General features: G+C 39.3%; 1 protein-coding gene across 3 annotated transcripts in view; it reads left to right on the top strand.

The window, feature by feature from the left end:
* Window positions 1–12128, top strand: part of vangl1 (VANGL planar cell polarity protein 1) — a 42022-nt gene that overhangs the window by 25930 nt on the left and 3964 nt on the right. For 2 of the 3 annotated variants that reach the window (XM_056232960.1, XM_056232961.1), the window contains exons 4-9: window positions 1522–1956; window positions 2516–2691; window positions 3534–3667; window positions 5065–5100; window positions 7726–7861; window positions 8016–8250. In XM_056232960.1, coding sequence (XP_056088935.1) covers window positions 1522–1956; window positions 2516–2691; window positions 3534–3667; window positions 5065–5100; window positions 7726–7861; window positions 8016–8250 — 1152 coding nt within the window. The remainder of the gene's footprint in view (window positions 1–1521; window positions 1957–2515; window positions 2692–3533; window positions 3668–5064; window positions 5101–7725; window positions 7862–8015; window positions 8251–12128) is intronic. The other variant, XM_056232962.1, reaches the window with a different exon arrangement.

The raw sequence follows: 12128 nt of genomic DNA, 5'->3' as shown, positions 1-12128 counted from the left end.
CCTATGATTGGCTGCCTGTGAATAACGTCTGCTTTGACCCGCCCTCCAACACTGTAGTTGTAGCTGAGGCCTGGAAGAGCTTTGTTCGTGTTGTCGACATGTTGAGAAGACGCTGTTTTTAGCACTGTGAATCCTCTTTGCATCTTCTTCAAAAGGATGAAGACTCGCTCTGGAATTGATACAGAAAAAAACTTCACCATCGTTACTGTTTGTATCACTGTTAAAACAAGCGCTAAGGAAGCCTCTGGAGCTGAAATTCAGATAGTAGCAGATGCTTTGTTAAGACTTCAGTGCTCACAAATTTAAGTGTAAATGTGTTTTTTACAGCAGTAGCTGCCTCTGGGGCTAGCCAAACGCTTTTGGATGTTGACCCCGAGACCTCATTCAATAGGCTCCATTTTTTAAATAACAAATCTTATGTGCATCTGTGTTTGTGTTTCCACCACCTTTTACAACACAATATGCTTCTTTAACCTTTTCCATCTGCCATTTCCTCACTTCCGATGATCACCCGTAAAGTTGTTTTTGCACAAGAGTTGCCGCAAGCTCTAAACTGTGTTGAACGGAAAGGAAATTTCTTTTCTTTCTTTCTTTTTTTAAAATTGTCAAATGAGCTGAAACCATCAGGCGTAAACAACTCACTTTTAATTTGTCACTATTCTTCTCAATTACCAGTAATCCCTCCATTTTTCTTTTGTCGCATATGTGCATACCCCCAGTGTATTTATTAGTTGTCTTATTCTTTGTTTCTCTGAGAATATGCGTTCTTTGGTTCATGTGGAGTCCTTCAATAACAGGTTTTGCAAGGTTGGACTCGGCCATGTTGCAAAGTTGCGTCAGTGTTTTTCTTAAACTCTTTGCATTGAACTTAGTGAATATATTCAATATTTGGCCCAGTATTTGCAGCATGTGGCTGTATTTTGTGGCTGTTATTATTATGATAATAATATTGCTGTCATTTACATGAAATGAAAACTTTCTCAATACAGATTCAATTGGCTAAACTACATTACCATACAAAATACAGCCTCTATTCATACAAATAAGCAAACAAATCCATAAATAAATATATAAATAGTTGCAGATGAATTACTGTCCTTAGTGCAGAATAATCTTTAATGGAATTCTAATCTGCTCTGCATTTCACATTCTAGTGGCACTGGCTCAGACGTCATTCTGTTAGAAAGTTCTCAATTGTTGTTAGTGTGTCTCTCAGTTCTCAATCTCATTTATATGTAGATGTATGTGAGTTTTGGGTATTTGCCATTAATATATGCTGATGAGGGAGACCTAGGTACTTTTGTACTGTCTGTCTAAATTAGCTGTGAAGCAGATTTGTCATCTCACAAACAGAGGGAAAGGGGAGCAAATCAAAAGCTGTAAATCTGTTTTGTTTTTCTGTATTATCGATCCTGAGTGCTGGGATTGGATGTTAGGACTCTAAGATAATGGGGCTTTTAGGAGTATGTTGAATTTTTTATGCGCATGATACAATGCTGTTCCTCTCCCACCTCTTGACAGGATGACAACTGGGGTGAGACCACCACAGCGGTCACTGGAACATCAGACCACAGCTTGTCTCAAGAGGACTTGGCTGGCTTTGGGAAGGAGACGGATGGTCCAGTAGAGAAATTGAACTGTATACGCTTTCTTCCTTTGGCCCTCACCCTCCTCCTGGGCCTGCTGGTCCTGGTCACCCCCCTGTCCTTCCTGGTGCTGCCCCAGGTTCTGTGGCCAGAGCGCCTTCAGGCTTGTGGTACTGCCTGTGAGGGCCTGTTTCTCTCTCTGGCTTTCAAGCTCCTCATTCTCTTGCTGGCTGGCTGGGCACTGTTTGTGCGACCGACGCGAGCCTCCCTGCCCCGGATAGCAGTGTTCCGCGCCCTGCTGGGGTTGCTCACGCTCCTCCTGCTGCTCTCCTATTGGCTGTTCTTTGGAGTGCGCATCTTGGACTCACAGGTATGGGCAAATGTGTGTGGGCACCATAAAGAGTCAAGAGAAACATGTTGAGATCTGTGGAATAGCATTTGTTTAACGTTTCTTTTAATAATATTGTTAGTTCCAGCAATAATATCTTATTGGATGAGCCATGTTCAAAACTACATATAAAATTATAAATGTACACCTGTGAGTGACCATGGATCATTGTTTTTGCAATTCCATTTGATGATGCTAGTGGCACTGAAATTACACACTTCAATTGTAACTTACATTTAGGCTAATGACTTCAATGTTACTTAGTATTATTATCATCAGCAATAGGGTTAAATTGGAATTTTCGCTAAAATTATGTAATTATTTGTAATTTCATGTTCCTCATAAATCTTGTATATAAGCCTCAGTAGCATTTAATTATTGGTCTGTATCTACAAGTTCAGAAAAAAAAGATTTTTTTATTGAATATGTAAATGTGAAAGTGAACTAATGAACTAATTTGAAGCATTTAAGCAATTGTGTATAATCAAATTATTAATTTGATTATACATTGGTTTATTGCTTTACTTTGTGTGCTTGACAGGAAGAGAACTACCACGGCATAGTGCAGTTTGCAGTATCATTGGTGGATGCTCTGCTGTTTATCCATTACCTGGCAGTGGTTCTGCTGGAGATCCGGCATCTGCAGCCCTGCTTTTCGCTCTGTGTTGTACGCTCCACTGATGGAGAGACTCACCATTACAACCTGGGACAACTCAGGTGCCAGCTGATGACCAAAACATTGAATAAAATAACTACAATATGCTCTTTAACTGTCTGTTACATGCTCTTTAGTTAAAACGCTAAATAAATAGGAACTCACTAGTCACACTTCAAAATAAAGTTTCCAATTAGAACCAAAAATTTCTACAGAGCCAAAATGTTTAACATAGTTAACTAGTTCTTTAGAAAACCATCTATGTAAATATGTGTCCAAGAGCTTAGAAACAATTAAGCAGATCAAAGGATCCCTTTCCAGTGAATTTATTTTTTAGAAGTGGGTTCTTCATTGAAACCCGAGAACTATTGAAGACCCTTTATTTTTAATAGTGTTCTTTGTATCAAATCGGCAAACCAACTATGTATATTAACATGTAAATAATGTTTTGCCTCTGTAATTGCACTGATTTTATGGCTGATTTTTGTCTGTATACACAAAATTGTGTGTGTGTGTGTGTGCACTGTTTAATGCATTAATAATGAGTTGAGGTTGGGCCAAGGGAAAAGGGTCCATTAATCACCCCATTACAGACACTCCCTACTTTGCCCTGCGTTACTTCCCCTCTCCCTTCCTCTCTCCTGCCCAACGCTTTCCTTTGTTCTTGCTCTCATTGTTTCATTGGTTGGACATTTTTGATCCAGCGCTACTGCAGTCAAGTGTCAGCACACACACAATAGTAGAGTGAAATCTATTAGTATCTGACGTCTGTTTAATAAAATATATTATGGAATTGTCTGTTCCTGTGTTTTAAGAGACCCCTAAATCCCTATTACCAATAAAAAAATAAAAAAAATATTTTGTTGAATGATCTGTCTGTCTCTCTCTCTCTCTCCCTCTGTAGCATCCAGCGGGCAGCCCTGGTAATTCTTGAACACTATTATAAGGATTTCTCAGTTCACAACCCTGCCCTGCTGACGGCTGCTAAGTCCAGGGCAGCTAAACATCTGGCTGGGCTGAAAGTCTATAATGTTGATGGTGAGTTTAATCTGTCCAGAATCACTGTCTGTTTTCTGACTTGATGCTTATTGTTCTCTTGACCAAGATATTCTGAATGATTCATTTTGGAATGCTTATAGGAAAGGCATCAAAATTGAGATATCCTTAATATATCAAATGTGTCTACTAGATAGCAATGAGAGCCAATGTCTCCTGCTTCACAGGTTATTGTTCTGAGTATTAGACTCTAGTAATGCAACATGTCTCCTAAGAGTTTTAGAAAAAATCTGTCATTTCAACATGAAACATTCTCATGTTCTTACAACATCAAATTATCTGAGAAATGCTATCCACATGAAATGTAAATGCCATTTTAAAAGCATGCATTGAATCATAATTCATTCGTATTACATTCGTAATCCATATTAACATGACAAATATGTTTTTACAGCATTTATTATCCTTTGTTAATATAAAAATAAAGGTTCATGTTATTTCACAATGCATAAACTTGTTAACAGAATTTTAGTAAATGTCGAAATTAACATGAACTAAGATTAATAAATGCTGTAGAAGTATTGTTCATTGTTAGTTCATGTTATCTGATGTAGTTGACTAATGTTAACAAATAAAACGAATGAAACGTGTTACTGAATTACTTACAGTATACACATAAAAGAGCATTATATCTAAAATCTATTTTGATTATCTTTTTTTATTTTTAAAGTGAATATATTTTATATTTAAAGAAACTTATTTGTTTTGTACGGAGCCCCTAAAAGGACATGGTTGTGGGGAAAAAAATAATGTGAGGGAAAATAAGTCAATGCTTATGCGTCCTCTCACAAATGTTTTGCGTTTGCTTGCCAATCCTTTGCGTTCCCCTGAGAAACTTTGCCTCCCCCCGAGGAACTTCGTGTTTGCTCACAAAACCTTTTGAGCTCTTTACAAGCGAACGCAAAGTTTCTCGGTGGAACACCAACGTTTTTGCGAGGAAATGCAAAACATTTGCAAGAGAATGCAAAAGCATTGACAAAAACATTTTCCTCCATCTCATATTTCTTTCCTTCACCATGTCACTTTAGGGGCTCTGTAGTTTTGTATATGACAACCTTTGCTCTTCACCACTCATACCAACAATTGTCTCATTTGTATCTATTTGTATCCCTCATGAGGAATTTTAATAGAAACATTTGAGACTAAGTTGATACTTGCTGGGGATCAAGATAGACAACCGTTTAAATGGTCACTCACATCCTACAATTGGTTGTGTGAACTTAGTCCCCTGAGCTGTGAAAGAGCAACTTCTGAGCAAAAATTTTGTCTTGAACTTGGACTAAAAAACAAACACTCATGCACACTTCTAATACAGATACGTGGCCGTGTAAATCGCCACCAACATCTAATAAATCTTCTGTGATTGTTTCTTTCTGCAGAGTTTAAAGCCAAACTGAAAAGCTATCTGTTCGATTGTAAGTTCGGACCGTGTAATGCATTCAAAAATCCTTTCACAGAAACAATGAATTGTCAAGTGCTCCACATGTCTTGGTTATTTGCTTGTGCATGCAGTCATTGTACACCGTGCACAAGGTCACAGACTCATCCAAAATACAATCGAGAAATGCATTGAGAAATCCTTCTACATGTCTCAATTGCCATGAAGAAGACCCTCATCTCTGCACTTACTATGCTGTAAAAAAAAAAAAAAAAAAAAAAAATGTAAATAACTACTTTCTCACCCCAGATCTCAAACACACCCAGTCTCTCTCTCCACTGTTTGACATTTATGATGTGCTGTCAGCACAAGAAATACACACACCATGATCCAGAGATGCATACTTGGGATCAAGATACCCCCTTAAGCACTCAAGCCTTCTTCATGCCTGTGGCTATCGAACCAGGCCAGGAATGTGTGTGTATGAGTGTGAGTGTGCACGTATATAAAAAACAGCAGTGCGTAGCTCTTTTTGTGCTTTGCACGGATTGCCAGGGTATTAATAATGCATCACTAGGAAAAAAGATTCTCCCCTGAAAAAAAATTCCACATCTCCTTTTCCCCAGGTTTGAAAGCCTTCTGAATACACTTAACTTGTTTTTGTCTGTGGGTATAATTATTGTTGTATCTTATTTCTCGTAAGGGTCCTCCTTGGTGTTTGTTTATGTATTTTTTTTTTTGTCTTTGTCATGTTATTCACAAAAATCCACTGAGGAAGATTTAGTATATGTGATTTCTGGAGGTGATTCATTGAGTTATAGTACGGATCACAGACCTACCCTACTACAGAGGAGAGTCATGCTGCCCTTGTCATGCATTATTAACCATATCTGTGACCTGAATATGGATAAATAAGCATAAATTATTCTGTTCACCACATTACTATGCACACTCAGCTAATATGCATTACGTATAATCATTATAACCTGATTCCACATAAAGATTTACTTGACTGCCAGTGGGCTTTTTGCAGTAGATAAACAATACCGTTAAAGGGGTGGTATAATGCCCTTTTCACAAGATGTAAAATAAGTCTTTGATGTCCCCAGAGTGTGTATGTGAAGTTTTAGCTCAAAATAACCCACAGATATTTTTATATAGCATGTTAAAATTGTCACTTTTCGAGGGTTAGCAAAAACACTCCGGTTTTGTGTCTGTCCCTTTAAATGCAAATGAGCTACTGCTCGCAGAACAGAGGGCGGAGCTTCGACAGCTCGTATCCTTTTACCTCACACAGACATGCACTGAAAATTTCAAAAACTTTTAGCCTTTTATGTTCAAACCGGAGTCAGACAAAGATGGAGAGACTCAAAAAGAAGTGACAACATGTAGAATGCAAGTTATGCAACTGGACATTTCTGAATGGTTAGTTGAAGAATTTATGCAGCTGATGTGGAGTTAACTATCTTCTAGTCATTGATTAGCATATTCTGTCATGATAATCTATAAATCATGTTCTGGCCGGGTTTAAGTAAATTTTAGGGTTAGTGATGTCACTAACCTGGGAGGAATGTTGTGTAGTCCCTATCAGCCCTTTGTTGTAGTCCTTAAAAAACGATTTTTTTAAAAGCAAATATCTACCTTTGCTGAGTTTGAACTTTGAGCGTTAGAACTTTGCAGATGTTGTTTATGCTCAAACAACAACCTTACACACTAACTAAAGTCAGAAAAGTGAAATCATTATCAACCACCCATTTAAAAAGTTTGGGGTCGTTTTTTTTAATGTTTTTGAAAGAAGTTATATAAACGGGAATAATAACTGTTTTCTATTTTAATATGTTTTGAAATGTAATTGTAATGGCAAATCTGAATTTTCAGCATCATTACTCCAGTCTTTAGGGTCGCATGATGAAATTATTATAATATGATGATTTGCTGCACAAGAAACATTTCTTAATACCAATGTTGTAAACATTTGTGCTGTTTAATTGTTTTGAACAAACCACAATGTTTTTATTCTTTAATTAATAGAAAGAAAAGCATTTATTTCAAACAGAAATGATCTTTTGTAACATTATAAATGTCTTGACTGTTACTTTTGATCTATTTAATGCTTCCTTGCTGAATAAAAATATTAATTTCACACTGACCCCAATCTTTTTATGGTAGTGATGACCTGTCGCCTGATGGAAAATAAACTGAATGATGACTGGATGTAAAAAAAAAAAAAAAACAATTGTGATTAGATTGGTGATTTAAGTTAACCTAACATTACTGACATCTTTTTTTGTTTGTTTCTGTCATCAATATTGTCAAACAAGGAAACTGTTTGGTCTTTTAGTGTAATATTGAGACTGTTTAAAAAAATCCTCACGAAAGTGCTTTTAAATTATTAAAGCTGTTAAATTACAATCTATATGCTAATCTGCAACAGTATCAAGGCATGTCCAAGTTTGATAGGAATTTGCATGGCATCAGAAGGATAACTTTTGGTAACACTATAAAAGCTTAACAGAGTTAGCAATGGGTCAGTTTGTGAAAGGTATCTGTTTTTCTTGTTATATGGAACAATGTCAAGATGAATTTTAGTCGTTTTTTAGTATATTGAATTGTACTTGCATCTGTTCTCTCTCTCTCATAATGTTGATTTTTGTCTTTTCAGGTGCTGGAAGCGATGCTGCAACAGCTCAGTCTCGAGCTAAAATAGCAGCTGCCGCTCGACAGAGAGACACCAGCCACAATGAGCTGTATTACGAGGAAGCTGAGCATGATCGAAGAGTCCGAAAGCGCAAAGCACGGTAAGAGAAACAATAGAGTGGCAGAGTTTGTGGAACAAGAAGTATGAAAGTGATACCAGAGCATGCAGTTAAATTGTGATATACAGTAAAGATATTTAAAATAGAGTTGTAGTTTTAATGAAACTACTGCAACTTAATATGCAACGTTTTCCAGGCTAGTGGTGGCCGTAGAGGAGGCGTTCACACATGTTAGACGGCTGCAGGAGGAGGAGAAAAAGAAGCCGCCGGGAGATGAGATGGATCCACGTGAGGCAGCACAGGCCATCTTCCCATCCATGGCTCGAGCACTGCAGAAATACCTGCGCACCACCCGCCAGCAGCACTGCCACAGCATGGACAGCATTCAGGCCCACCTGGCGTTCTGCATTACAAACAACATGACCCCAAAGGTGAGACATACTGTACACAGACACGCTTTCTCACAAAAGTGGGTGACATTAATCTAGACTTCTCCCATTTGACACCACCAAATGTCTGTCACAGGAGCCATGAGCACTTGCGCACAATCGATATGAGCGAGAGGGTTGTATTGATTTTAAGTCATTCACATCTGTGTAAATGGGCAGATGTTAATGACTTTATAAGTTATAACAACAACATACACTTAGGGTGCTTTCACACCTGGATCGATTTGTTTTGTTCCGGAACAGATCCGAAACAGAATACTTTGTTCCGAATCAATTTAATACGTCACTCTGTTCACACCACACTGTTGTAAAGCGCTCCAAATCGCGCACCCTTCCAGGGCTTTCCTTACGCCATTACGTCACTACCTCATGCGTGCAGGTCGCGCATTCCATTGTGGGACATCGCCATGACAACAATAGCCTAACACAAAACGAATCGCGGGTTGACTTGGTGCTACGAAGAGGTGAAATGCCTCATAGATATTTGGTCGGAAGAACACATCTCCCGGATGTTGGACACTACACACAAGAACACCGAAGTGTACAAGAAGATCAGCTATAAAATGAAGGAGAGGGGTTATGAACGGTCCGTCGAGCAGTGCCGCGCAAAGGCGAAAAAACTCTGACAGCAGTAAGTTAGCTACATTCTCAAGGTCGGACATCCGGGACTTTTACTCCCATAATGCACTGCGCGCGCATAGCAACGCGGCGAAGGGTAAAACAAACAAGCGCCCCCCATTAAGCAACACGTGAATATAGGGAATGCACATACCATTTTACTTTAAATCTAAATAGAAATGTAATCTCAAATGAATGGACAAATTGAGGGACAAATCAAAGAATAACAAAATAATACCACTGCAGAGATGGCCACTCAATTTTCTGTTGCTATGTTATGACATTGCTATGCATAATGGTCGGCAGCTCTACACTGAAAAGCAACAATGAAATGCACTAACGTTAGTTGTGTGGGGAATAAGATACATTTATGCAGTTAGCCTTTTTTGGCTTTTTGAAAAAACTGTGTCCCTCACTGACATTGTACAAGCTGTGCCACTGACAGACTGTTTTCATTACAGCCACTTTGTAACAGTGCTTTTGAATGAACTGTTTTTTTTTTTTTTTTTTTTTTTTTTTTTTTTTTTATGAATAAAAAATCGATTACATAGTTAATGTAATCGATGCTTGATGGGTATTTAAACATGACAGCAAGTGTAGGACACATGGTGTTTATACCAGGGGATTTGATGAGGTAATTATATATGTCTGGATACTCGAGCCTGGGCCATGCTTTTGGGTTGTTCTCCCAGGACTCAGCAGGATGCCGATAGGGACAAGATTGTAAACCTTCAAGCGCAAGCTTTCTGTGGTACCTGGTCAATACAGGCGCTAGGAGACTGTCTATATATTGATAAGACATTCTGTAATAGAAGAAGATCTGTATTCATTTGCTAGCTGCTAGCGCCTTTCACAGACATGTGACGTTAGCTAGTCACAAAGCGCTTTACATGAGTGTTTTATTAACGTTACATTCACTTCTCACCACCGACATACATTCGCATACACAAATATCATTCATCATTAATACAAAGTAGTCCGTTAGTATCCATAACTGACATAATCCACAGCAAAACTTCTGTGAATAGATACCTTTTTGATTTGTCTCGGGCTTTGCCTTCGGTTTGTTTTACCCTTCGCGGCTGGTTGCTATGCAGGTCACATGATTTGTGACGTAACGGCAACCAAGAGAATAAGGTACGAGACCACCTTAACCACAACAACATACCGCAACAAATCAGCAAAATACGCTGCCGAAGCTCCATGTTGACAAGCGATCTATTGGCGTCTGTTTGCCAGGCAACACATTGATTTGTTCCGGTTCGTGGGTCGGTTGTGTTCTCACTACAAACGAACCGCTCCAGGGTTCGTATGGAATCGAGCCGAGACCACCTCTTCTAGGCGGTCTCGGCTCGGTTGTTTTGTTCCGATTCAGAGTGCGATTGTTGTGTTCACATATGACCAAACGAACCGGGCCAAAAGCGAAACGCCCCTTTGTTTCGGAACAACGTCTCCAATCGATCCAGGTGTGAAAGCACCCTTAGTGCATTGTAGCACTAATTGTAACCTCACATTTAAACTAAATATTTAGCTCTGATCAGGAATAACATTTGGAAAGAAATAGAATATTTTTTTAATGAGAGCAGTAGTATGCAAATTTATCTGCAGCACGAATCATTTATGAATGAATCATATAAAATTCACCAGGTACTATATTTTCAGCAATTTGTGGATTTTTAATTGCCCTGTGTTATTATATGAACCAGTTGTGCATGCCTGGTTTCAAAACAAAAAATATAAATTAAATAATTTAGTTTAAATTATGTAAGAACTTTTTTGGAAAAAAAATTTGATTTACAATTAATTTTACCTACATTTCCTTAATAATAAATATACACTCACCGGCCACTTTATTAGGTACCCCATGCTAGTAACGGGTTGGACCCCCTTTTGCCTTCAGAACTGCCTCAATTCTTCGTGGCATAGATTCAACAAGGTGCTGGAAGCATTCCTCAGGGAGTTTGGTCCATATTGACATGATGGCATCACACAGTTGCCGCAGATTTGTCGGCTGCACATCCATGATGCGAATCTCCCGTTCCACCACATCCCAAAGATGCTCTATTGGGTTGAGATCTGGTGACTGTGGAGGCCATTTTAGTACAGTGAACTCATTGTCATGTTCAAGAAACCAATTTGAAATGATTAGAGCTTTGTGACATGGTGGAAGTAGCCATCAGAGGATGGGTACATGGTGGCCATAAAGGGATGGACATGGTCAGAAACAATGCTCAGGTAGGCCGTGGCATTTAAACGATGCCCAATTGGCACTAAGGGGCCTAAAGTGTGCCAGGAAAACATCCCCCACACCATGACACCACCACCACCAGCCTGCACAGTGGTAACAAGGCATGATGGTTCCATGTTCTCATTCTGTTTACGCCAAATTCTGACTCTAACATCTGAATGTCTCAACAGAAATCGAGACTCATCAGACCAGGCAACATTTTTCCAGTCTTCAACTGTTCAATTTTGGTGAGCTCTTGCAAATTGTAGCCTCTTTTTCCTATTTGTAGTGGAGATGAGTGGTACCCGGTGGAGTCTTCTGCTGTTGTAGCCCATCCGCCTCAAGGTTGTGCGTGTTGTGGCTTCACAAATGCTTTGCTGCATACCTCGGTTGTAACGAGTGGTTATTTCAGTCACTGTTGCCCTTCTATCAGCTCGAACCAGTCTGGCCATTCTCCTCTGACCTCTGGCATCAACAAGGCATTTCCGCCCACAGAACTGCCGCTCACTGGATGTTTTTTCTTTTTCGGACCATTCTCTGTAAACCCTAGAGATGGTTGTGCGTGAAAATCCCAGTAGATTAGCAGTTTCTGAAATACTCAGACCAGCCCTTCTGGCACCAACAATCATGCCACGTTCAAAGTCACTCAAATCAACTTTCTTCCCCATACTGATGCTCGGTTTGAACTGCAGGAGATTGTCTTGACCATGTCTACATGCCTAAATGCACTGAGTTGCCGCCATGTGATTGGCTGCTTAGAAATTAAGTGTTAACGAGCAGTTGGACAGGTGTACCTAATAAAGTGGCCGGTGAGTGTATATATATATATATATACACTCACCGGCCACTTTATTAGGTACCCCATGCTAGTAACGGGTTGGACCCCCTTTTGCCTTCAGAACTGCCTCAATTCTTCGTGGCATAGATTCAACAAGGTGCTGGAAGCATTCCTCAGGGAGTTTGGTCCATATTGACATGATGGCATCACACAGTTGCCGCAGATTTGTCGGCTGCA

The sequence above is a fragment of the Rhinichthys klamathensis genome, unplaced genomic scaffold (assembly GCF_029890125.1).
Source record: "Rhinichthys klamathensis goyatoka isolate OS25496 unplaced genomic scaffold, OSU_Roscu_1.1 h1tg000358l_1, whole genome shotgun sequence".
NCBI classification, from domain to species: domain Eukaryota; kingdom Metazoa; phylum Chordata; class Actinopteri; order Cypriniformes; family Leuciscidae; genus Rhinichthys; species Rhinichthys klamathensis.
Note: the sequence above shows the minus strand (reverse complement) of the source record. Positions and strands in the feature narration are given on the sequence as shown.